At 40.9% G+C, this 24,830-nt stretch overlaps 2 protein-coding genes across 2 annotated transcripts; one reads left to right on the top strand and one right to left on the bottom strand.

The window, feature by feature from the left end:
- Positions 1 to 5,992: 5,992 nt before the first annotated feature.
- On the bottom strand, positions 5,993 to 21,689 carry duox (dual oxidase). The gene is made up of 33 exons (XM_087844368.1): positions 21,623 to 21,689; positions 21,450 to 21,533; positions 21,202 to 21,366; positions 20,312 to 20,499; positions 19,977 to 20,172; positions 18,112 to 18,278; positions 17,697 to 17,760; positions 17,230 to 17,326; positions 16,924 to 17,014; positions 15,753 to 15,855; positions 15,504 to 15,676; positions 15,247 to 15,422; positions 15,005 to 15,123; positions 14,773 to 14,910; positions 14,574 to 14,687; positions 14,033 to 14,235; positions 13,619 to 13,804; positions 13,156 to 13,381; positions 11,165 to 11,258; positions 10,904 to 11,079; positions 10,755 to 10,824; positions 10,578 to 10,619; positions 9,587 to 9,765; positions 9,260 to 9,490; positions 9,069 to 9,168; positions 8,937 to 8,986; positions 8,719 to 8,846; positions 8,482 to 8,635; positions 8,104 to 8,336; positions 7,864 to 8,022; positions 7,633 to 7,788; positions 6,200 to 6,328; positions 5,993 to 6,115 (listed from the first exon to the last, which is right to left on the bottom strand). The coding sequence occupies exons 1-33, from the start codon at positions 21,687 to 21,689 to the stop codon at positions 5,993 to 5,995; spliced, it is 4,581 nt and encodes a 1,526-aa protein (XP_087700494.1).
- A 994-nt stretch (positions 21,690 to 22,683) lies between these two features.
- Positions 22,684 to 24,537, top strand: duoxa (dual oxidase maturation factor). Its single transcript, XM_006789595.3, has 6 exons — positions 22,684 to 22,941; positions 23,155 to 23,212; positions 23,303 to 23,437; positions 23,602 to 23,806; positions 23,911 to 24,125; positions 24,218 to 24,537. Exons 1-6 carry the CDS (start codon positions 22,684 to 22,686, stop codon positions 24,535 to 24,537), a joined length of 1,191 nt encoding a protein of 396 aa, XP_006789658.2.
- The last annotated feature ends 293 nt before the right edge of the window (positions 24,538 to 24,830 follow it).

Below are 24,830 nucleotides of genomic sequence, written 5' to 3'. Positions count from 1 at the left end.
AGGGTTTTGCAGTTATTTAGACTTGCATGTTTATCAATAAAGGACATGCAGGAAAGACTTATAGGCAAACTCATGCTTACTGACTGCTTTGTCATAAATTTTAAAACTCGAGTCCAGAGTTTTTGCCAGATTTCTGAAGCTCAGAATTTTTTTTTATCCAGAATATGATCTTTGTATTTACATTTTTTAAGTCCACCCTTAAATTCTTGCTTTTAGACTCAAGGCTACTTTATATCCTCACATTGGTAAGACAGATCAAGAAACCTCAGCATCAGACCAAATGCATTAGCAAACATTAATACACATAATAAAATAAAAACCTAAAATGAAATGAAGCAACCTGATCATAGTGGGGTTTTACCGATCGACGTCACACACAAAGAGAACAACTGTGGTTTGTTCTTTAAAAATATATTTTCTAACCAAATGTTTTTTTGCATATTGTAAGTAAGGCAGCAGCTAATTATTAACTGATAATGAAGAAAAAAGTAAAACCAGCTATTAGTTCTGCTTTCAAATTTAATGAATTTACCAGAGTGGCACTGTTTTAAAGTTTAAATACATTTGTAAATGTGAATGTGCCATGCAGGTCGGATCAGTTCCAATCAGTTAATTCTGCAGATCTGAGTCTTTCTTTTAAAGAAATACATTTTAAAGCATGTGCAATAACTAGCAGTGTCAACTGTGCCATCCCATTGTTGTTAAATATTTACAAATGAAGGGCTTATCCGTTATCAGTGACATTATGTTCTACTGCCTGAGATTGTAACCTGAGGGGAAGGCTGCATACTTAATGTTTAATCGCAGCTCTCTGTTTGCATTCCCATTACACATTTAACAATGAATTTTTTTTTTTAATCTAATTCTGGATTATAGTTGTGCCTTTATCAACTCTCTCAGTACTGACCCATACTGACATCTATTCATTTGTTGTATATTTTGTTCCTGAATCTTTATCATAGAACTAGAACTGTAACCTAGGCATGACAGAATGTAACTAGATAAACTGAAATGAAACTAAACTCAAACGAATAACAAAAACATCAAGAACCTCATAACACTGGGTCACACGACCCAGTACCAGTCTTTGAAAAAGTGGTTTTTAAGCAGCTCACTGAGCATTTGTCAACAAGCAATCTGTTTGAACCATTTCAGTCTGCTTTTAGACCAAATCACTCCACAGAAACAGCTTTAGTAAAAGTGGTAAATGATCTGCTGGTTAATGCAGACAACGATCGCACTTCAGTTTTATTACTGTTGGATCTAAGTGCTGCATTTGACACTGTGGATTACTGCATTTTATTGGATAGGCTTGAACATTTTATTGGAATTACAGGAAATGTTTTATGATGGCTGAGATCTTACCTACTTGGGAGGTCTTAGACTGTTAGTTTTAAAAATGATCTCTCTGAGACCTGTGCAGTGAGGCATGGGGTCCCTCAGGGCTCTGTACTTGGACCATTGTTGTTTTCTATGTACCTGCTGCCTCTTGGTGTTCTTTTACGTTCTTTTAATGTAACCTTTCATAGTTACGCTGATGACCTGCAGCTTTATGGAGGTCCTTAGGACCAAGTAAAGCGCTATACAAATACAGGCCATTTATCATTTACCATTTATGTTCCTTTAACCATTGGAAATTGTGCTGAAGTCTCTAAACTAGAATCTTGTCTATCTGCAATTAAGGGCTGGTTATCGGATAATTTCTTGCTCCTAAATACTGATAAAACAGAGTTTATGGTCATTGGGCCACACAAATTTCAGCACTTGTCCCAGAATTTCATCTTGAGAATTGATGACAGGGTCATAAATTGTAGGGACAAGGTAAAAAACTTGGGCGTGTGGTTCGACATGGTGCTCTCTTTCGAGTCTCATGTAAAAGAGATAACAAAGACCGCCTTTTATCATTTGAGGATACATCGCCAGAATCAGACAAGTTTTGTCAAGCGACACTGCAGAGGTTCTTGTCCATGCTTTTGTGTCACACATTGATTATTGCAATGCTCTTCTTTCTGGGCTACCAAAGAAAAGTTTTAGAGGTCTACAGATGGTGCAAAATGCAGCTGCTCGCATTTTAACAAGAACTGGGAAATTTGAGCACATTAGCCCCGTACTGAACTCTCTTCATTGGCTACCTTGTCAGGTTCGAGCAGATTTTAAGGTCCTGCTGCTCACCTACAAGGCTTTAAACGGACTGGCACCTTCATACCTCTCCGACCTTTTACATCTTTACGTTCCATCCCGTGCTCTCCGACCTCAGGACTCTGGCCTTCTAAAGGTTCCTAGAGCCAGAAAAAAGACAATTGGAGAGCGTGCTTTTTCTTTTTGTGCCCCGTTTCTGTGGAACACCCTCCCTCAAGATATTAGGCAGGCATGCTCTGTGGAGGTTTTTAAAACTAAGCTGAAGACACATTTGTTCACCCTATCTTACATCTTTTAGTTTTTACATTTTTACTGTTTTTAACTTGTATTGTGTCTTTTACCTGTATTGCTATGTATTGCTTTTATTTATTTTTTATTTTTTTAGTTTTAAATAGTTGTACAGCACTTTGTTTGAAAGCGCTTTATAAATAAAGTTATTATTATTATTATTATTATTTGTCTCATCCCTGTGTTAAGTCTGCCGTGTCAGCCTGTCATGTTAAGTCTACATGTGTTTCTGTCATGTTTCATGTCCAAGTTTTCGTTGTTTGTCAAGTTCGAGTCATGTCTGTGTCTCGTTATGTTTCCTGTTTTATTTTAAAAAAGGTTGTGTGTGTTCTGTGTTCGTGCGGTTAGATTAACTCTCCCCTGTGTTGTCATTATGTTTAATTCTAGTCAGCTGTGTCCTCATGTGTCTCCACTTCCCCTGATCACCTCATGTGTGTATTTATGTCCTCAGTCTTCCTGTGTTCACGTTCGCGTCGTCTGTTATCTCTCAGTCATGGGTTTTGTTTTCATTGTGTTCATAGTTACTCAGTGTTCATGGTTTCTTCATAGTTTTTTCACTGAGTTTCATAGTCTTTAGTTGCACAGTGTTCAGTCTTCTTTGCTTTCTTAGTTTCATGTTTTGCCTGCAACCAGCTAAATAAAGCTCGCCTTTTGTTAAAGCCCCGTCACGTCTCCTGTAACGCCTCTCTCTCTGCATCTGCATCTGGGTCCTGAAATCTAAACACTCCGGCGCACCCCACCGTGACACTAAATTTCGAAATTTTAAAATGAGTGAATGTAGGTGACAAAGGCATGATGATAAATTAAGGGTATGGCACATCCTTGGGACGTTTGTGGAAGTTATACTGTAAGCCAGCGGTCTTAGAGTACAACAGTTGTAACCATGCTTACTGTATTTATTACTGTAACTAACTGTCAGCAGTAGGAAAATTGCTGATAGGTGCTGATATGAAGGAGTAAACAGCAGAATGACCATATCCTGTGTCACCTTTGTTCTACAGAATAATTCTAATAGCGTGAGACGCTCTTTGTGACAATGAGTAATGACTCATGTGATCTTTACACATTATAAAAACAAGGAAATGTTCACCTCTTGCTTCTCATATTAGTCTCTACAGGTGTTTCCAAGTAAGAATTTATATACTGCGTCTTGCAAACAGTTTCCCAGCAATGTAACTTTACTTCCTGGTCTCCTGATTGGCACAATAAACTTCCAAATGATTTCTTTAGATAACCTTTTATCTCCCAAGGAAGTCAGTGACCGAGTTATTGTAGCTTTTGCATTTTCAAATCAGTGTGAACTTTTATTTTATTTTAGTTTCAATCTCAGTTTCATTTCCATTAGTCTCCAGTGCAGGTTTCATGGTTTGAAAATGTTTAGTTTTAGTTTAGATTCTATTCATTTGCTAATTTTAGTCTTTTTAAGTGTTATTGCACGGAGAGCAGATGTCAGAGACGAGACGATGAGAATGATGATGACAACTATTTCGAACATATAAAATAAACAAACCAATATACTCACATATGCACATACAATCAATGATTGATTGGCATGCACATACACAGATTTCTGCACGCACGCAAACACACACACACACACACGTATAAAATGGTCAATTATATCAGCATTAAATTTAATTTTCTTTTCTTCTCTCTTTAATTTAATTTAATTTTTAATTTATTTTATGAGTTCCATGAACTTCAAGATTTTTGACTTTGAAAACAAAATGTTAGTGTGGTTTCTAAATTCTGGCTTGATACATGATACCGATTGCTTTTTTTTCCTAAAGTCTACGTGACAGTTGAAGTAAAGTTTCATATGTATTACCCCAGACTTCCACACAGTACTCTAAATATGGCAACATAAGATTAGTAAGTGTCACAATAAAAACTCTGAACCTTTTGAAATCAGTTGACCTGCAGTGTTGTAGTCATCCACAGTCTCAGTAAAGATGTTTATGAAATCCTTGTCAGGCCTGTGAAGGGCCATATAATCCTAATCTTTGCTCTTAGATTACCTTCACTGTGGCTTACTTGTGCTTCTTAGAGACTGGGAGGATGCTTTTTTTAGGTGACTCTACTATGCAACCAGCTTCCAACCTGGGCTCAGGACACGGACACTATCTCTACTTTAAGGATTAGAGTTTAAATTTTCTTCTTTCTTTTTTTTTGTTAAACCTTACAGTTCCAGGATCCAGTGACCCTGAACCTTGCCTTAGGCGTGCTGCAGTAGTCTCAGGCTGTTTTCCCAACAATTTCCCAACGATGCACTGAGCATTTCCTCTCTGATGCCCTCTCTTGACTCCCTGTGTGGTTATGTGCCACTTTTGTGTTTCACTAATTTTTGTCTCTCTGCTCTCCTTTTCTTTCTTGAGACTAACCCACCAACTGGTGTATTTGAATAACCCTGAGCCTGCTTCTCCTGGAAGTTTTCTCCTGTTAAAAAGGAGTTATTTCTAAATGTTATAAATAAACATTTAGAAAAAGGAGTTCTTCCTTCTCACCTTTGCCAAATGGTAAATGGTCTGACAGTTGGGGTTGTCCCCCTAAAATTACAGTCTTTACCTTAAAACAAAAAGCACCTCAGGACAACTGTTGTTATGAACTGCTTTGAAATAAAATTGACCCAGAGGCACAAAATCCATATTACTTCAAAGACCATGTCTTCCTCATTAGTGCTGCTCAGAACCTCTTAAGGCCTTTCACCTCAGCTACTCCAGTGAAGCTTCTCAGTGTCTGTCAGATCAGATGCATCAAGCTGGACAATAGTTTCAATTTGTGAAACTGTGTGCAAGGTGAAGAACAGCAATCATTAGACCCAGTCATGCTTCAGAGCCTTGGTGAAATATTCTTGACTGTTATGCACCAACAGAGAGGTTTAGCTAAACAACACACACAGTTACAGTAAATCCTCTGTGTTTTCCTACCACCTGTGCCAGCCAAGTAAAAAATTTACCAGTGCAAAATACTTTTAAGTGCTTCTGTGGTCACGTCAGCTTGTATCTCGTGCTTGAAGTTAAACTAGAACTTTATGATACCCGTGCATCCACCCATCTGATCTTAAGTGTGTTTGATAAGCAAACCAATAAATGCAATCCGCTGTTTATTGCAGTGAGGCTTGTCTGGCTTACCACTCAACCAGCAAATCCATTTTAGGAGTTTTGGTTATTGAAGTGAATGTTTAGTCCAAAAGCTTGCAGAAGGAGCCAAAAGCAGCACAAAACCCTCCAGATTTTTAATGTATAATGTTTGTTTATTTCTCAAATTTATACAGATACAATAAAGCAAGAAATCAACAATATAAACCGGCCATACACTTCAGATAAAAACACTCAAAAGATTCACAATGAATAAAAATGATTTGACAAATTATAGGTGCATTATTTCTCACAAGATATACGATTATTGATTCTAATTTACAATGATGTTCATGATTGGATTAAAATGTATCAGGTTGTATCCTTCAAGTAATTCAAGTAATTAAAATAAAAACTAAAGTCTACCAAAATGGCTCTACCATTCTTACCACATAAACATGGCTAGTTTTGTTCTTTCTGTAAATAAGTTAGAAGTTTTCATAGTGATGTATGAAATGGGCCTGATCCCTCTTGTTCATCTGCTGGCAAGCTTTCTCCACATTTTTGGTCAGTCCTGGAGGACCACAGCTGAACACACCAATTTTACCCACCTAAAGAAAATGATACAAATTCAGACGTTAGAATAATCCACTCATGCCCTCCGTCGGGTAAATAAGGAAGGATGAAGGCCTGACCTCTGGATGAACCTCCTGCAGGGAGCTAAAAAAGGAGACGAAGGGCGGGCGGCCAAAGTGGGTGACGGACCTGAGGCCGGTGAAGAGGCTGCGGTTCCACACTTTTTGAAAATGGCGCTCACACACGTACTGCACACACAAAGATGGGGAAATTCATTAGTGAGTACAGTGCTCATGTGAATCCTGACAAGAGTTATCACTTCATTTGTTTTAAAAGTGTCGTTAGACTGCCTTTCAGGGCAGCTGGGATTCAGTCTCAGCAGCCTTCCTGTGTCTCATTCTAGTGGAGCTTTCAATTACAGGTTCATTGTAGCTTTTTTTCTTTTTTGTTTTCTACACTGATTGCGCTGTAGTATCTTGCTGTTTAAGACACTCACCAAACTCTGAAAACTAAGCAAGATGTCAGTCTTTACAGAAACACACACCAGGTTCAGGGATGCTACTCCCTTTATGTTTCTGTTTGGCTGTTAATCTTGTTTTCTTTGGTTCTCTAGTTTTGTGACCCGTGACCATTAAAACACTAAGTCTCTGGTTGTTTAATGTTAGCCCACTTATTAACTTTCCTCACATGGGAAGATTGATAGCGGTTTGGGTAATTACAATAAATTTGCATATTTTGTACTACGAGTGGGATTCAAACAGATCTATACTCTATGCATAATATCATTTTTCACACTCTAAGAGATGCACCGAGGGCACCGGTATATTGCCTAAGGACACTTTTTGACATGCTAAATGGAGGAGCTTTCTAATTAATGGATGACTCAAAACTTCAGCTAAAAGTCTGGAAACCAGGGAAAACAGCCCTTGAAACTCAGTCATGTGCTCTATTCTATTTGTTTGACCTGTAAAAAGTGGTTTCAAAGGAGCACTTGCTCTGACTGTTCAATAGGAACGAAGCAAATTCTAATCGTGCCCATGAAAGCGATTCTGCTAAGAAATCAGCAAAGTAAAGGTTTTATAAAAAATAGACAAATAAGATGTAATGTGTTTAATAGCCAGCTTTACAGATGTTTTGCACAGGTTAGCTTCCTTGTTAGTGACATGAATCTTGTCATCTAACTCTCATCAAGGCATTTGATATCCTAAACCAGGTTTGGCCATCTCCAGGCCATGAGGGCCAGTGTCCTGCAGGTTTTAGATCTCACCCTGGGTCAACACACCTGAATCAAATGATTAGTTCATTACCAGGCCTTTGGAGAACTTCAAGACATGTTGAGGAGGTCATTTAGCCATTTAAATCAGCTGTGATGGATCAAGGACACATCTAAAACCTGCAGGACACCAGCCCTCGAGGCCTGGATTTGAACACCACTGTCCTAAACAATCCCTTTAATACAAATATTGATTTAATTGTTTGATAAAGGTTTAAATACATTTCACTACACTCTCTATTTCATGTGATACTTTGAAATGGTGACTGCAGATCTCACCAGCATGGTCGTGCGCAGGTCGAACTTTTCGGCCACCTGAGTGATATAAGTGTGGACCGACACCAGATCGTGAGTGTCCATTTCTTCCACCTCCCTGATGATGTCTGACACCCACTCAAACTGACGCTGTGTCCGTGTCACCCAGATGAAGTAAACCTGAAAAAGTACAGGACTGTTAGGAGGAGAATTTCAAGATAAAATGTGTTTGTGGTTGTTTCATTCAAGACTCACTTTTTTGCACAAAACCTTGGACTTGACAGAGGACTTGAACACCAGGTCTTTGAGAATTGAAGTGAACGGGGTGACTCCAATTCCTCCTCCCACCAGAACAGACACCTCAAAGTCAATCCACTCCTGATGGCCCTCGCCAAAAGGTCCATCCAAGTACAGCTTAGGGTGAAGTGAAAGATGAATACCAGTGCCATGAAAATAATTGAGATTCAGATGAAACCACATGCAAAAACAACCTACCTTTGGAAAAGCTCCAAGCTCCAGCAGGTTTTCCTCGGTGTAGAGCTCTCTGAGCTGGCTGGTCCACGGCCCCACAGCTCGGATGTGCAGGCTCAACGTCTCTTCATGAGGAGCTGATGTGAGAGTGAATGGGTGGTACTCATCCGTGCCCAACATCAGACATGCTATGCGAACCCACTGGCCCGAACGGTAAACAAAGCCCTGTGGCCGCTTGAATTCCAGATGTGTCACACCTGCAGGTAGGATAAGTCATGCACAAACACATTGCACGATTTCAGTGAAGACAATGCAACATTTTCATTACCAGAAATCAGGTCGAGACAGAACAATGAGCCATTTAATAGAGAAAAGCCATGTTTAATCTCCCGAAAGAGTCACCTGATGGCAGCAGCTCAGCTCTGATAACCGGGATCTCCACCTTCTTCCTACTCAGGCTGATTAGTTTGTCCAGAAGGAAGAGCAGGCCAGGTGGGATGAGGTAGATGTGGAAACTAGGCTCTTGAAGCAGAGCGAAACTGCCATGAATAACTGTCTGTCAGGACAAAACCAAAGCTGGTATCACACCGCTGTTCAAAACTGCCTCAGTTGTGCGCTTTAAACCCAAATAGTACTTACAAGAATGTACACGGCAACATAGAGGTAATGGGTGATCCAAAATGCACGAAAACTGATGCGACGGAAATAGTGTGAGGCAAAAACGTACATGAATGCGAACGCAAAGAGAAGCAAGACCCCAGTCATTCCTATAAGAAAAGAAAAATGCAGAGCAAGCAAATTAATTATTAAAAAAGTAATACTGCAGCATGTCTGTAATCAACTATTTCATAGCATACCTGGAACAGTTTGAAAGAACCACCAGTACCACTTGGGAGGAAGTTCAGACCTAAAAGGAAAACACGCTAAACATAAACTGGGATAAAATTCCAAAATCTGCTACATCTACATCTGCATGTTTGAAGTCTTACCCGTTGTTTGCTACGACTTTTGGGAAGAGACAAGATAGGATGTTAAGGTCGCTGACGGAGAAGACGTAGATGTTGACCACGTGGCCCAAACTGTGAACAACTGTAATGAAAACACAGAAAACAGTGAGCACCACATGAATATTTATATCACCAAACATCAAATCGTGACCATCCTTCTCATGAATACCGACTTGAGAGGATGATGGCACTCATGGCCATAAAGCGATGAAAGTCAATGGCAGCGTCAAAGGGGATGTATCGATTCAGGAAGGTCTCTCGGCAGAGCGTGATGAGGTTGCGACACACGGTGAGAAGCATGTAAGGAAACAGAAAGGAGATGGCAGCGGCTGAACCACGGGACACGAGGATACCCACCATGGATGTCTCGGGGACACCTGTAGATACAGCCTGCAAGCCATAGTCTGCGCACAGTAATTGTATTCAGATTAGACGGGGGGGAATGAACATGCTACGGGGTTGTGATGCAGTGGGGACACACAAGGAAGATTTCCACTCACAATAACATCTTTCAAGTGCAACACCAGCTGTGATGCCGTACACGATGATGAAGCACACAATGTGACGCCGATAATTCTCAACGAAACGTTTGAACTGCTGGATTTTCTGCTGGACCGTGTTCTTTATGTACTTCTGGCGCTTTGGCTTCACATAGACATTTGGAGTATGGACGTTTAACCTGAAAACAGTTGAACCTGTTACATTTTATTCAAAATGTCTTGTTTTCCAATCTAAGTGTTAAAACAGATGCAAAAAGAAAACAGAAAACATGCAAACACCACAGAAAAAGGTCCCACCCAGCTGGTGGATATGAACGTTTCCTGCTGTGAGGCAACACTGCTAATCACTGCCCCATCCTTGTGGATTTGAAAGGTAATTCAGGTGTGCAGCAGGGCACACCTCAGTGATGTATAAGACTAACACAAGCAAGGATTCAACTGGCAGCTCGGGCTGCCCCTTCCTCACTTCCTCACTTTCTTTCTTTCTTTCTTTCTTTCTTTCTTTCTTTCTTTCACATGCTTGCTGAGTGGAGTTGAAATGCAAGGAAAGGATCCAAGTGAAGGAAGCCAGGAGACATGTTAGCACAGTGACAAGCAGCCGATGTCTCTCTTTAAAATATTTCATGTCTTACTTTGAAGACTACTTTTCCTGTGTGCCTTCTTTTGTTCTCACTTGCCGTCTTTGTCTGTGTGTCCATCAGTCCTTCAATGTGATTGGGCCTTGTCTTTGTCACTCACGGCATCTTCTGCAACTTAGGCTTACGCCTTTTTTTAAAGTTTTGCCACATTTTCCTTTAGTTTGTTTTCTATTTATTTACTTTGATTGTTGAACTTCATCAGCCTAATTAAGGCTCAGCTTTGGTTTTGCATTTAGGTTGTCTTGTAAATACAGACCACACACCAAGTATGGTTTTATTTACAGCTGTGGTACACTTTTGTCTTTCTTGGTATTCATAATTTTCATTCTTTAAAGAACTTAAAGAAACCATACCTTTTCCGTTTGCGTATCTCTGGTCCGTCTGTCTTGTGACTGCTGAAAAAAAGCAAAACAATATTGAACATCATAGAAATACAAGCTGGATAAAAGAAATAAATAATCCCTGATTTTTGTCTTAAGTATTACAAACATTTTTGATGTCAATGAGTTGATGACATCCAGTTTTCTCACCTGTTTGCCGGACAAATGAAGGACACTCTCTGGTCTCGACTGAGCTTCTTCTTCCCCTGTTTCTCCATCCCTGTGCACATGCCAGACACACAACTGCATCAGACAAGGTCAGAAAAAGGAGGATGCTCTTAAACAAAACTTTCTCCAACCTTTGACATTGAGCTGAGCAAACTGCAGCTCCTTCTCATGATCCCGCAGCAGAAAATGAAAGTCCTCCCACGAGATTTTCTCCTTGTCATCAAAGCCCGCGGCCTGCATCATGGCCTTGATGCCGTCCTCTGCCTGACTCTTTGAAAGAGCACCATTGGAGATTTCTATGAAAGACCTGCAATTCATCAAAAGGTTGAAAATGACCCATAAAACACACAGAATAAATGTGGTGCACTCATAAAAAAGGGGAAAGACCAAACCTGAGCATCCTGGCAAATTCTTCTTTTGATAAGAAACCAGTTTCGCCAATGTCGTTCATAGAAAACATGAGTTTGGATTTTTCCTCTGGAGACCCTGAACACATACACACATCAGAATTTAGACGTCTATCAATCAAAACAAAAACAATTAAAGGAAGACTTTTCAAAGTACAGCATCAGGTCAGTTAAACTTCTAGGATATTGATCTGGTCAGTTAAGTAGCAGAGGGGCTTGTTAATCAGTTTACAGGTGCACCAGAGGGGCAGCAATGAAACAACCCCCAAAACAGGAATGATTTGGGGAGTTGTTTTTGAGCTTTTTATTCACAACTTTTGCATTTGGCTATAGTCAGTGTAACTACTGGTAGCATGAGGCGATACCTGAACCCTACAGAGGTTGAACAGGTAGTTCAGCTCCTCCAGGACGACATATGTGCCGTTACTAGAAAGTTTACTACTTCACCCAGCACAGTCTCAAGACAATGGAGGAGATTCCAGGAAACGGGCAGAAAGCTGGACAGAAGTTTCTTAACCCATCAGCGGGATCAGTATCTGCTCCTTTGTGCAAAGAGGAGCTGAATGAGAGCTGCCAGAGCAAGAAAATGACAACCAGCAGGCCAGTGGTGTGAACGTCCCTGTCCAAACAATCACATATAGACTTCACGAGGGTGGTCTGAGGGTCCAACATCCTCACAGGGTCCCGTGTTCACTTCCTGGCAGTGGAGCCTGATTGTCAGTTAGCATAGAATACCAGAAGTGGCAGGTCCACCTCTGCTGGCCTGTGCTTTCACAGATGAGAGCAGGTTCACACATTAACTGGCTGAGCTAAATCCAGTAGAACACCTCTGGGACACCAGTTTGCACCTCAAACTGTCCAGGAGCTCAGTGACGCCTTGGTCAATCTGGAAGGAGATCCCCCAGGACATCATCTGTCGTCTCATTAGGAACATGATGCACTATTATTAATGATGGGCACAAACAGGTAGCGGCGATACAAACTACTGAGTAGCATTTTGAGTTGCTTGGCAAACTGGACTAGCCTGCCTCTGTCACGGTCTGCCGGGGCAAGCCGTGTGGTAATTATTTAGGACCCGGAAGCGGCAGCTCTGGTGCAGGTGAGTATTTATTTACAAAAGAAAATACAACAGAAATGGCACGGGTGAAGCTGTAACAGAAAACCTAAACTGGGCAAACTAACAAAACAAACCAGAACAAAGATGCAGGGAGGTCCGGGGAAATATACACAGAGAGATGGGTGGAGAGACGCAGGGAGACCGAGGGGAAACAACACAGACGAACCAGCAACGACTAAGACAGAAGACACGACTTAAAAACACTCAGAGAACACAGGGAGATTACACGCAGGTGGGGGACACAGCTGGGAGTGATAAACGTGACGAGACTAGGGAGGCAAACTGAAAACACTCACATAAGACGCAGACCTTCACAATAAAACAGGAACACACACACGCAAAGACACAGACTAGGAAACGTGGACTTAACACAGGAATAGATGGCAGAACAGAATACACTAAACAGGAGGAACAGAACCAAAAATCACTAATAGAAAACACAAAACGCTGGGTCAAAAGGACCCAGGATCATGACAGCCTCATCATTTTTCACTTTGATTTTTGTGGTGTTTTTGAATTCAGCCCTCTGTATGTTGATCATTTTCATTTCCATTATGCAATGTGGCATCCTATCATTCCTAAATGAGATGTGTTGCTTTATTTTTTGGAGCAGTGTATCTACAGTGTAACTGCTTTCATGTGTGTGACTGATGTTCTTCATTTTTACTTGAAGTTGGACTGTTTTTCATGATGTTTTAAATACTGTTCCAGCATTTTTTTAAATCCTGGAAACCCATTCTTGTTTGTTGTTTTGGAGTTTGTTTGTTTTTTAATTACTATTAAAAGAATTTAAATTGTAGATGCACCTTTGGAGCCGTGGCTAAAAGACAGAGCATACTTTGAAGTCACTAGTTTTTACCTTTCATAAAGATAACAATAACATCCAGAAACTCTTGAAAGGAGAGGTAGCCATTGCCATCTTTATCAGCTAGTGTAAACATGGAGTCCACAAATAAGGAATCGGATTTGAGGCCAAGTGCATCAGCAAACTCCGACGCCGTCAGCTCACACTGGAGAACCTCCCTGGCTTTCTTGTGGGATATGCCACTCATGTCTCCGGCGTCACACTTCTCTATTTCCAAGACCTGTGAGGGAAGTGTTATTACATGTCACCATAGTGTCATTACTAATATCACAAACGTCAGCAGCATAATGTCATGGCAGGTGAGATCACAATCAAGACCAACAATTAGTTCTGTTGGTTTGTGGTCTGTCTAATTTGACCTTCAACTAGAATTGACGACATTTTGCGGCTAAGCACAAAGCTGCTGCCACAGGTGACAGGAGACAGAATGACATAAACATCCAGAAGGTGACTGTACCTTGGAGAAAGCGTGGCGAATGAAAGTTTCAACAATCTGAGCCCTCTGCTCTCTGGTCAAAGCCTCCTTCAGCAGTCCCTTCTCCCTCATCTCTCTGACTTTAACCTCCGGCCTGACGTCTGTCACCTCTGGGCGCAGTTGCCTGACAAATTCCATACGTTTGCTCTCTTCATCAAAAAACAGCACCTGAATGTGTAAAACATTATTTAAAAAGGAAGAGGGTGATAAAAGCTATGGATTTTAATGATGCATGCATGCATCTAGGACCAGATGAGGTGGAAAAAAAGGGGGGGCATCACTTTGTCAGCGAGAACGTTGGTGCCTGCACCAGATGCTGCAGGGGCATTTCTGGGTTTTTGGTAATCTGATTACAACTGTATCCATAGGTTAAAACCATCTTATCCCAGTACTCACCAGGTCATACTCTTTTGGCACTTTGAGCAGCAGAGCCTTCTGCTGACAGTCGTTGGAGAGAACGACATCTAGGTAGTCCTGGTTGCGCAGATTGATGCAGCGGTGAGCAGTTCCAGATCTGTCACAGACCTGCAGCCTCCGCTTCTCATCGATCTCCACGCTGACGGGCTGCAACTGTTTTTTATGACCCTGCCACTCGTGTGCTAGAGAACATAAGCAGAATGAGATGAAGGTTGTGATAGTTTTCTGGATAAAATATGGAGGAGTCTAAAAGAACATGAGCAGAGAAAAACTAAAGACTTCTTTAACCATCTCCAGCTTTTCTTGTTTCTAGTAGGTTTAAGGTCAACTCTATCCTTAGATTCATTAGTATTATTAGATGGGATATTTTTACAGTTATATTCACACAACTGGCTCATTTTTTAATGAGACATAAATCATAGCTGATGACATAAACTGACATTGATCTAACCCAATAATGGACACTGCAAATAAATAACGTTTGAAGCTTTTCCTTTTAAATCTTATTTTGATTTCATACCACTGAGTCCCACAGCCGGCTCATCTGTTCTGTCACCAGCTTTCTTTCTTCTTTGGAACTTCCTGTAGCGATACTTTCTTAGATACGCCACCGTAGAGGCCACCAGAAAACTCACTGTAAAGGAAAACAATCAAATGCTTCACATTCAAATCAGAGTTTTTGCCAGGCAAGAAGACAGCGAGACCGTGACGATACTTACCAACAGGGAAAAGGAACATGACAATAACAAATATCCCAAAGCCAGCTCTGCTCCCATCAAAGTAATCAAGTTTTGTGGCATTAGTGCAAGAATGGAGCATTGATGCATTTAGCTGTGTGGGTTGAGGGCAGGGGTCACCTAATGACAACAAAGAGAGCTTTTTTTTATTTTAAAAGGACATATTTATATATAAAACTGAAACTTTTTGATTATAGACTTAATTTATTTGTACCATCCTTCCAGAAGAACACGTTATTCTGTATATGTGAGGCCTCTGCACTTGTCACCGCAATAAGGACGTCACGATACGTCACACTGCGGACCGCTTGGATCTCTTCATCCGTAAACAAACTGGAACCCCAAGAAAAAAACACTGAGACGACTAACTCAAATGCAGTGAGTTTTCTGTTCAGAAGTTTGTAAATGTAAAGGATAAAGTATTCTCTTTCTACTGTATGAGGAAACTGAAATTACCCATTCTGCTTATTCTCAAACCAAAAACGATCTCCATTTCTTATACGCTCAAACTGATCCAGCACAATAGCGGAGAAAACAGGACCCGGCCCATCAAGAGTTTCCAGCAGTCCTCCAGGAAAGAGCTCCAGCTTTGAGATGTCTCCATCATACAGTTCTGCAATGTCGCGGAGCAACTGTTGCAACAACACACACGTTTAATTCCCAGGATTAATGCCCAACTTTCTTTACTGTGTGTTTGGTTTTCAGATTTGTACCTGTGGGTTGGTGTGGTTGAGCTCAGGATTAATATCCTCAAATTTATTTACAGGAGGCAAATCCAGAGCCTTTCTAATCTCAGTGTAACTCCGTAGACCAAAGTCTCTTCCTCGCTGGATGGTCATAGCCACCAGATCTGTCCGGGTGAACCTCAACGGTCCGTACATAAAATCTATCAAAGTATAAATAAAATCAGAGCGCTGGATATTTATTTATTTATTGGGTAGTGAATAAGAAAGATTAAAAACCTCTCAAGTCCTCCACAACAATATTATCTTCTCTCTCTGCAATCTGGGAGGCCATTCCCATAAGGAGGTCATCTACATCCTGGCTTTTCTTCATATTAACTTCCTGGAAAAAAATGAATGATAGAAACATTTTAAAAGCTAGGAATGGGAAGTGCATAGTATAGTAGTTCAAGCTTTAAATTCTGTCACATGCACAATACTGTACACAGAAAAAAATACCTCTCTATTCCATCACCCTTTAACCAGTCATGGTGAAACTCAGAGACTCGGGTTGTTTTTTGTTCTTGGAGATAAACTGATAACTGATTAAACTGACATCATAAGAAACTGAAGGCTGACATCCAATAAATAGTCAATTGGTAACACGTTTACCTTTCTTTTCCTTTTTGTTTGGGGTGTTGAACTATTTCATTTCTTTCTGGTTTTTACATTCATTTCGGTTGTTTAAATTATTTTTGCGGTATATTTGAGTTGTTTATTTTACTTGAAAGTATTCCTACTTTAACAAAAAGCCAAATGGAACTGAACAAGACATTTACATAAAGCTAATTTTCTTTGGTCCTGTGTGTTGTGTGTGTTGGAGGTCTTATTTACTCCCACAAAGTTTGCTGCTGCCAGTCTCCTTCTCAAACCTAGTAGATCAGTGAGCGTAAATCTGAGTAAATCTGTGATAATTCTAAACTGGAAAGCTCTAGGTCTAAGATTCTTGATACAAGCCCTAGATTCAGATATTGTAGATGTTATACTTGGTGCCAGCAGTGTAGATCACTTTATTAAGATAGAGGGACACACGTCACGTTCAGGTTACAATGGCAAAAGCCAAAGTGGAGTTCTTCTTCCACACTGTCACCAAGTGCTTCCTCACACTGTTTGATTACTGGGGTTCTGTCACTAATACTGTACACTCTTTATCCTTTCAAATCACCTTGATAAAACTCTTACGGTGAGCTGGCAGCATTTACATAAAACTGAACTGATTAAATATCTTTTCAGTCATCCTTGGGATTTGTCTCTTTCTGTGTTTCCACTAAAAAAAATAAACAACTACTTTGATCCTGCTCTCACTAAAAATCTTTAATACAAATAAGAACATCAAAATGAAAGCTGGTGGTGAAGCATGTGGTGCACTATAGCAAACTTAATAAAATGCAGCAGTCTAAACAAAACATACCTGACGTTTCCAAAAGCTGTTACAAAGGCGCATTGCTGGCGATGTGCTCCCATCGATGTTGATAATTTCCCGAAAATGGCAGGTTCTGTTTCTGTAGGAAAACAAAGCGACAACGCACAGTTATTCTCACAGCATCTAGATGTAGGGTTTTACATGGTGTCTAACAATATTCACAGCAGGATACTGAGCTTTTATTATTTCTCTCCAAAAGAAATATGGGAAGCAGTGGTATGTTTCTTTAAACTTGAGAGACATGTTCCCCATTCCCCCTGTTCCCAGTGGTCCCAGGAAATAAAGAATCGTTACCTCATGTAAACACCAGGTGGAGCCATAGTGATACCAAACCGTATGGCAGCAGCCTGAAACTCAGGCGAGATCCCTGGATCAACAAACTTCTGGTAACCTGCATACATGTAAGTCAGAACATAATAAAAACAAAGTGAAAAAAAGAGTGACAACAACAACAACAAGTCTGAATTACTCCTCAAGCATGCAAACTTCCACCGCAGTGAGCCAACAAAACGCAGTGAATAGAAGAAACTGTGAAAAAGTGACTGAGGTGATGGGATCATCTGACCATTATCTTCTAACTTTCTTCAGCCGTGGCTGCTTATTCAGCACAAGAAGAAGACTCGGGTTAATGCTTTGCTGACGGCACACACTTTTTGTCAAACTCCACCACCGATGGCTCACCTCACCACGGCTTGTGGTCACCGGTGCATGACCTGTTCTTCCCTGCTTCTACATGCACATGCACTCTGGCTGATTCTTACCTGGGTAGGGAGGAAGCTTTTTGCCATTAAGGTACGCAGGCAGCCATTCATAGAGAGCAATATTCTGTGTGGAAACAAGGCAGGAAAAACAGTCCGTTTTTTACATTTAAACTGTGCATGAACCAGGCATAACGCAGTAGATTGATGTGATAATGAATCCAGTAGCTTACATTTTAAAAATAATTAATTGCGGGTGAATGATCTATTGTTCTAAAAACAACTAAAAACATCAAGACATGGTCACTGCGGTTCATGACAGCTTGCGCAGGGAGCAGAAGTGCTAATCAAATGAGTGAGGGATGATGCATTCGCCTTTAACGACCACCTAGCATTGATGCAACCTTCTTCTCTCAAGAGTGCAAATTAAATCAGCATCTGTGCAGCGAGAGGATTACGTGGAGACTTTTCCATCTACCTGGAATGTGGCCACAACGGTCTTCCTGGCGTTTTGAAACAGCTCCTCGTCTGACCACTCTGGGTGATTGTTGTGGAGTTTGGAGGCGATATGATTGTGGTACCGAAACCAGATAATCCCCTCTGCTGCTGTGAACACGTTCTCGTTAGCCCAGGCATTTCCCAACTCTGGGCAGAGAAGAAGACAGAAAATCTAGCAAATTCTCCTCTGCCATCATTTCATTTTGCATTATTATCACAACACAATATACAGAAATTGCCTTTACAATTAATATTTTAAAAATAAAAATCAACCGAACGATCATTAATATTTCATGCATCTTTAGCCAAGTGTCCATTTCATTTTGTGTTGATTTTTCAAGATCTCTGACCGCTAATAGAACGATAATTTAGCTACTTGTTTTTAAGGACGTGACAACAGAGTGGTGACAAAAGGAGAAGATCCTCCCCAGACAGCCAACAAAAACACTGGTTTCATGACACCTGTATGCCATCTTCTCTGCTATAAAGAAAGGGATTTACTGTGGTTGGCGTGACAGGCCATTTACAAAACAACTACAGAGTCATAACCCACGTCAGTCTGGGCCTCCCTTGACTCACCCTGGCAGACTGTAACACAGACTGAGGGTGAAGAAGTATTTGCATACATTTTTTGGGTGTTTGTTTTCTTGATTTCGTGGATATTACCACATGGCGTGCAAAGGGAGTTATGTGATTTGGACATATATAATGTGCAATCACAATGATTTAGTGATGCTTACAAAACAAAAACATATACACTGTGTGGACAAAAGTACTGAGGCACCTGCAGTTTTAACTTAGAGGGGCATGAAGTTCCCAGCTCGCCATTCTTGTGCTGATGTTATTGCAGAGAAGGTTTAGACTTCTGCAGTTATTGAGCCAGCAGAGTGTTGGCAACTTTTCCACACTATCTGCCTCACTTGGCAACTCTGTAACTTTACATGGTCTGCTGTTTTGTGTTGCTATGGTTCCTAAATGCTTGAACTTAGATCTACAGGGAAGAAATTTCACAACCTAATTTGTTGCAATGGTGACATCCTGCTATAGTGTCACACTCAAATCCAGTGAGCTCTTCAGAACGACCCAATCTTACACAACTGTCTACAAAGGCTGACTCCATGACTGGTGCTTGATTTTATACACCTGTGGTGATAACAGTGTCATCCTGTCTCCCTCTAACCCTAACTGGCTGTGGCAGATCACTACCCTTCCCTGAGCCTGTTTCTGCTGGTGGTTTCTTCCTGTTAAAAGGGAGTTTCTCCTTCCCACTGTCACCAAGTGCGTTTTTAAAGTGGGTCATTTGAGTATTTGGGATTTTCTCTCTATCCTTCTAGGGTCTTTACCTCACAATATAAAGCACCATGAGATGACTGTTGTTGTGATATGGCACTATATAAATAAAACTGAATTGAATTGAATAAAAACACTGAATTTAAGAGGTGTGGCCCAATATTTTCCATATAGTGTATGTGAAAAACCTCAGTATCAGTCTCAATATATAATGACTTCCTCTTACTTTTTTTAAGGAGAAGAAAATATTCAGATAATAGGCAACTGCATTGTTAAGTTTTGGCACACTAAATGTCATCTCTTGGAAACAACATTAAGATTTAAAAAATGTAAAATAATACTATTTGTGTGGGCTTCCCAGACTCCATTTGTAGAAAATAATTACGTTTTTAAAAAGCTATTCCCTGCATGCTATATGTCCTCCTACATGTAACTATTATAATTACATATAAGAGGGTTAATTTTGTTCCTTTTTTATATTATTTATATTTATATTTAGTGATCTTGTCGAATGGGAAATTAGTGTTTGACACTGTCAAAACGTTGTTTTTTCACCATAAAGGCCTTGTGCTACAGCTTCTCTTGTAGAGGGATCAGCAGCGCTCCACATCTGGTGTCCTCCTTTCTTGGGCATGTTCCACTCAGAGCCTGAAGTGAGGAGGCCTCCAGAGAAGCTTCTCCGGGAGTCGGACCAGGAAGTGGAGGGGCCATAAATAGAGCTACCATCTATCCAGGCGGTCACCAAGTTGACCTGTATTATATAGTGTGCATGTCACATATAAATCAGGAAAAAACTGCCCATACCGTGCACAGAGACACATTTACTCTGAAGACTGCAGCAGGACCTTAGACGCAACACTAGTTTACAATGGTCAAGATAGAATTGGTACCTGTATGCGAGGGTTACTGGGACTCTGTCCTGACTCTTTGTCCCACGGTCCTCTTTGGAAGGGCAGGAGGACTTTCCCAGAGGCGGTCGGGTCAAAGACAGGATCACCTTTTGGGACTGGGATGTGCATGAACTCAGGTGGGCAACCAGGAGTTCTTGAGTCAAAAATTTCAAATGTAACATGATAACCTGAAAAAATGGAAAATAACTTCCTTTTACCTGCTTTATACTGTACTACATATATTAGCAGTTGTCAGAGTGAACCAGGCGCTCAGATGACAGTAAAACTTATTAAACGTGTCCAATAAGGGAAAAGCTGAAAGCGTTTTTTGTTGTGTTAACTAAGTACTGTGGAAAGTTCACAGTGATTCAGTGGTCATTAAAATGTGTCCAGCATTTGCACATTTATGATGATTCATCCGGTGAATCATGTCACACTCCTCTCCCCTAGATAAGTTGCCTTTATCGGTATTGCCTTTATCGGTAAAAGTATCGGTATTGTCATTGGTATAGGCGACACTAGCCATGAATTTAATTGTTATCAATTTCCCAAGTATCGCACACCACTATCTCAGCAGACATCTTGGTAACGCCTCCGAACTCTTATTTTGAAGGATGATCTAAATTAACATTAATTTCAGAGTCAACAAGACGTAAAACTACACACACTGAAACACCAATCAAATCCGACCTTCATAATGCGTGAAAGGTTTGCTGTATTGGCCCTAAATTACGTTTTTAAAAAGTTTCCCACTTGAAGGTGCACAAGTAAATTTCCAGTCAGGATTCTAGGCGTGCCATGTTTCAGTGTCAGTAATATCTGTGCTTTGTATCCTTATTTTGCTCAGCGAACCATTTTATTTTACATTATTTATATAGCTTTATATTTACCAAAGAAAAGCGAGAGCACGGTCTGGTTGCGTGTGGAGGGGAGACCCGAGGGCCCCTCCGCCAGCAGCCTACTCAGTCTGCGGGGGTTTGGAAGCAGCGGCTCCTGGACAGGATGGTAGACTCCGTCCCAGTAATGCGCGGGCACGAGGCGCATCAGATGAGTACCTGCGCGAGCACAAGCACAGCGCGGTGATGTAGAGTTTGCAGAGTTCACCGCGGCTGCACACTTGAGCAACTCCTTGACTTACCGACAGCTCCGCGTCGGGGATATCCCAGACTGTTGTACCAGCCGTCAAAGCGAGGAACCTCCCAGGTTATCTCGCAGTGCGAATCTGTTCGGTACATGTCGAGCAAATTGGAATTTATTTTACATTAATAAAGTTAAAAGAGTCTGAAAACACAGTCTTTGCTTTCTACTTACGTTCACTAACAGTGAGCACCAAGCCAAACGCAGCACACACACTCCAAACCCATTTACGCAAATCCATTGATGCGAGAGGTGCTCCTCAGCGCAGGATTCGGCCAAGAGGAGTAGTTGAGCACTGAGAAGAGAAGACGGAGTGAAGGTAACTTGTTTTTCCTTTTATATCCTTATTAACATGTAATAGAGGCTAGTTTTTAAACAAGGCTGCTTTAACAGAAAGAAGAAAATCCCTCCAAGTTTAACTCGACTGCGCTCTAGTTTTTTCAAACAAAAAGCAAAACTTGACAAAAACCTAAACTGCACCGCTTCATCGCGACAGTACCATTTAACGTGTATTTAATGTCTATTTAACTCTAGTCCAAAGAAAATATCATGTGTCTTTTATCTCTTAGTATCTGACTGAAGATGAGCAAGTAGTTGATTCTCACCTACTGCAGAGGTTGAAGTGTTGAGCAGAATAGTTCAGTAGCACAGGTGCTGCGGAGGGATGGTGCAAAACTAAAGTTTAAATGTGCTGCACAGCTTATCACAAACTGAATGTGACCTGTTTCCCAAATGGGAATGGCCAACATTCCTGGATCACACCTCTTTTCCACAGTATTCCAGTTAATGCATCCTCCTCCCTGGTGAAACGAGGGGGGGGGCCCTGCTGGTATAAAAGAAGCCTATGCTTCTTCAACCTTCACACTTCCTTCTCCTTCAGTGATCACTGACTTAATTTTAAGGTAAGATATCTCTATCTCTATCTCTAAGATATTTCTATACAATAGGTTCATTGAGTTTTTGTCATTATTATTATCATGATTATTTAAGGTGTGATTGAACACACTAAAATCAGGATGGAGCAAAGAGAAGAGCAGTGATTTACATTACAGTGGCAGAGGTGGCTGAATGGATGTATAGGATTGCATGTGTTTGTCTGTTAAACAGATGCATTTATTTCTTTGCAGCGAAGGCACACAGTGCCAGAGAAGTTAATAAGGCGGCCATGTTTATGTTTAATCATGCCGTGTTACATAGTCGTAGTAATGTAACGCACCTTATCAGCTGTGAGTAACATGAGTGTCTATCTCTGCATCTGGGTGGGGAAACTGAGAACTCTGTCACTAACACTGTCTTCTCTGTTACGCTGTCTAGTCTCAGTTGTGTCTGTAAGAGCAGAAGCTAAGATGACTTTCTACGATGACATTTACCCATTCTACACTCTACAAAGGACTCCGTTTATCTTCAGCAGCCGCTTGCTCACCATTATTCTGGTCTTCCTTGTGTTAGCGGTCAGTCTTCTTCTCATTCTGCCCGGGATACGAGGGAAGTCGGTGAGTGCAACCAAGTCCAAAAAAAGAAAAACTATTACTCACTGCAAATGAGTGACGAAACCTCACAATTGTTCTCTCTCTTTCTGCGCCTCTAACAGTGGTTGCTGAAAAGTGCAAAAATAATAGCAGTTGTAATGCTGTCATTTCAGTTTCCTCATCTTTTTTTTCCATTCTAGTCACCTGAAATAATTTGTCTCTGTCTCTTCCTCTCAGCGGCTCTTCTGGACATTTAGAATAGTTACCAGCTTGTTCATTGGTGCCGTGATAGTGGGTGAGTTTTGCATTCGTATTGTTTTTCAAAGATTTTATTCTTCCTGCCACCTTTGTTTTCTAGACTTTCAAGTTATCTTTTTCCCTGCAGCACTCAACTTCACTAACGACTGGGCCGAGGCCAGAATGACCACGAAAGCCACCTATAAGTCTTTCAGCAATGCGGTGGTTAACGCCGAGATCGGCTTGCATGTCGGACTGTACGGCATTAACGTTACGCTGAAAGGTGAGTCACTGTAAGCAACCTGTGACATCTCGTCAAATATTCCTGGAGTTTTTATTGTGAAAGGAGTCGATGCTACAACAACATCTTCTGGAATTACACGTCAGAAAAGTTCCTTTTTTATCTGTGTTGCTTAGTAGTATTTACATCTGTTTGATCTCACTCAGGGAATCCTGTCGTACAGTTTAATGAGACCATTGACTACAATGAGATGTTCACCTGGCATGACACTATCGAAGAATATGAGGAAGCTCTGGAGAAAGGTTTACCCAACCCCATTCTGTATATTGCTGAAAAATTCACCCCGAGCAGCCCGTGTGGTCTCATCTTTCAGTACAGACACTCTGGACGATACGCTTCTGCAACGCTCTGGTGATTGTTAATAACTCATATCTTGATTTTGTCAAATAATACCTCTACGCTCTAATTTTCAGCGATGTAGAAATTCAAATCCCTGTGCAATAATTGCTCCACAGGACAGCATTTTGCTGCTGGATGCTCGCCAACATCCTTTTCTCCATGCCAGTAATCCGGTACGCCGGGTACATGGTGGTTGCCACTGCTGCATTCATCTTCTTCTCCATGATCTCCTTCACCACCATCATGAATGTGCCTCAGTGTGTTTTCTACATAGGAACTGACTCCTTTGAAACAGAATACAGCCATTCGTTTTGGCTGGCCCTGGCTACAGGTAAACACATGAATTTGCAGATAGATTTTGCACGTTTTGCTCTTGAATTGATCATTCCAAGCCCGACTGTTACTAACTCAGATGATTTTCAGGCATCCTGTGCACCCTCATTGGGCTTCTTGTGGTGATGTTTGACTTTTTGGTCCCTGAGAAGATGAAAGAGGCTTTCAGTGTCGGTGTCGACGGCTGTGAAGACGAGGATGATTCATACAGTGAGGGCTACCTGAATTCCTTTTTCCTCGATGGAGTGACAATTTCACCAGTGAATTTAAAAGTTACAGAGGTAAGTACATTCATGAGGGTGGTTCATGCAGTTTTTGAGAAGATTAGTAATCAACAAATTAACATTCTGCTGCCTGTTAATATCTCAATCATTTGTTTAAAGCAGCAACAGTTCTTACCTTTAATATAAGTAAATTCTACTGTGGGACAAAACCGAACAGTGTATTAATAAGGCATTCCCATAGTTAGTTTATACGGCCGCCACAGTCAACTTTATATCCATGATAAAGACGTCGTTCAGCTAACTTTGATCGTTTTCTTTCTGTGTTACAGGAACATTTATGAAGCTGTGCAGATTCCCTCTCAGGGAGATTTCATTGTTCATACTTGAAAATATTTTTTGTTGAATGTGTTACAGTTAAAGTCTCGACTTTCACATGTGTCTGTGTGAGCCTGTAAATAATAATGTCTTAAAATTGAGTC

This window comes from Neolamprologus brichardi, chromosome 7, assembly GCF_056152115.1.
Source record: "Neolamprologus brichardi isolate AB-2024 chromosome 7, ASM5615211v1, whole genome shotgun sequence".
In the NCBI taxonomy this organism is placed as follows: Eukaryota; Metazoa; Chordata; class Actinopteri; order Cichliformes; family Cichlidae; genus Neolamprologus; species Neolamprologus brichardi.
This window is presented reverse-complemented; position numbering and strand designations above follow the sequence as displayed.

Coding starts and splice junctions, on each gene's coding strand:
- duox (XM_087844368.1), bottom strand. CDS start 21,689: ATGGATTTGCGTAAATGGGTTTGGAGTGTGTGTGCTGCGTTTGGCTTG. Junction 14,911..15,004: donor CGTGTTCTTCTGGAAGGATG/GTACAAATAAAT, acceptor TGTTGTCATTAG/GTGACCCCTGCCCTCAACCC. Junction 9,766..10,577: donor GAGATACGCAAACGGAAAAG/GTATGGTTTCTT, acceptor AACTGTTTTCAG/GTTAAACGTCCATACTCCAA.
- duoxa (XM_006789595.3), top strand. CDS start 22,684: ATGAGTGTCTATCTCTGCATCTGGGTGGGGAAACTGAGAACTCTGTCA. Junction 23,438..23,601: donor CATTAACGTTACGCTGAAAG/GTGAGTCACTGT, acceptor GATCTCACTCAG/GGAATCCTGTCGTACAGTTT. Junction 23,807..23,910: donor TACGCTTCTGCAACGCTCTG/GTGATTGTTAAT, acceptor ATTGCTCCACAG/GACAGCATTTTGCTGCTGGA.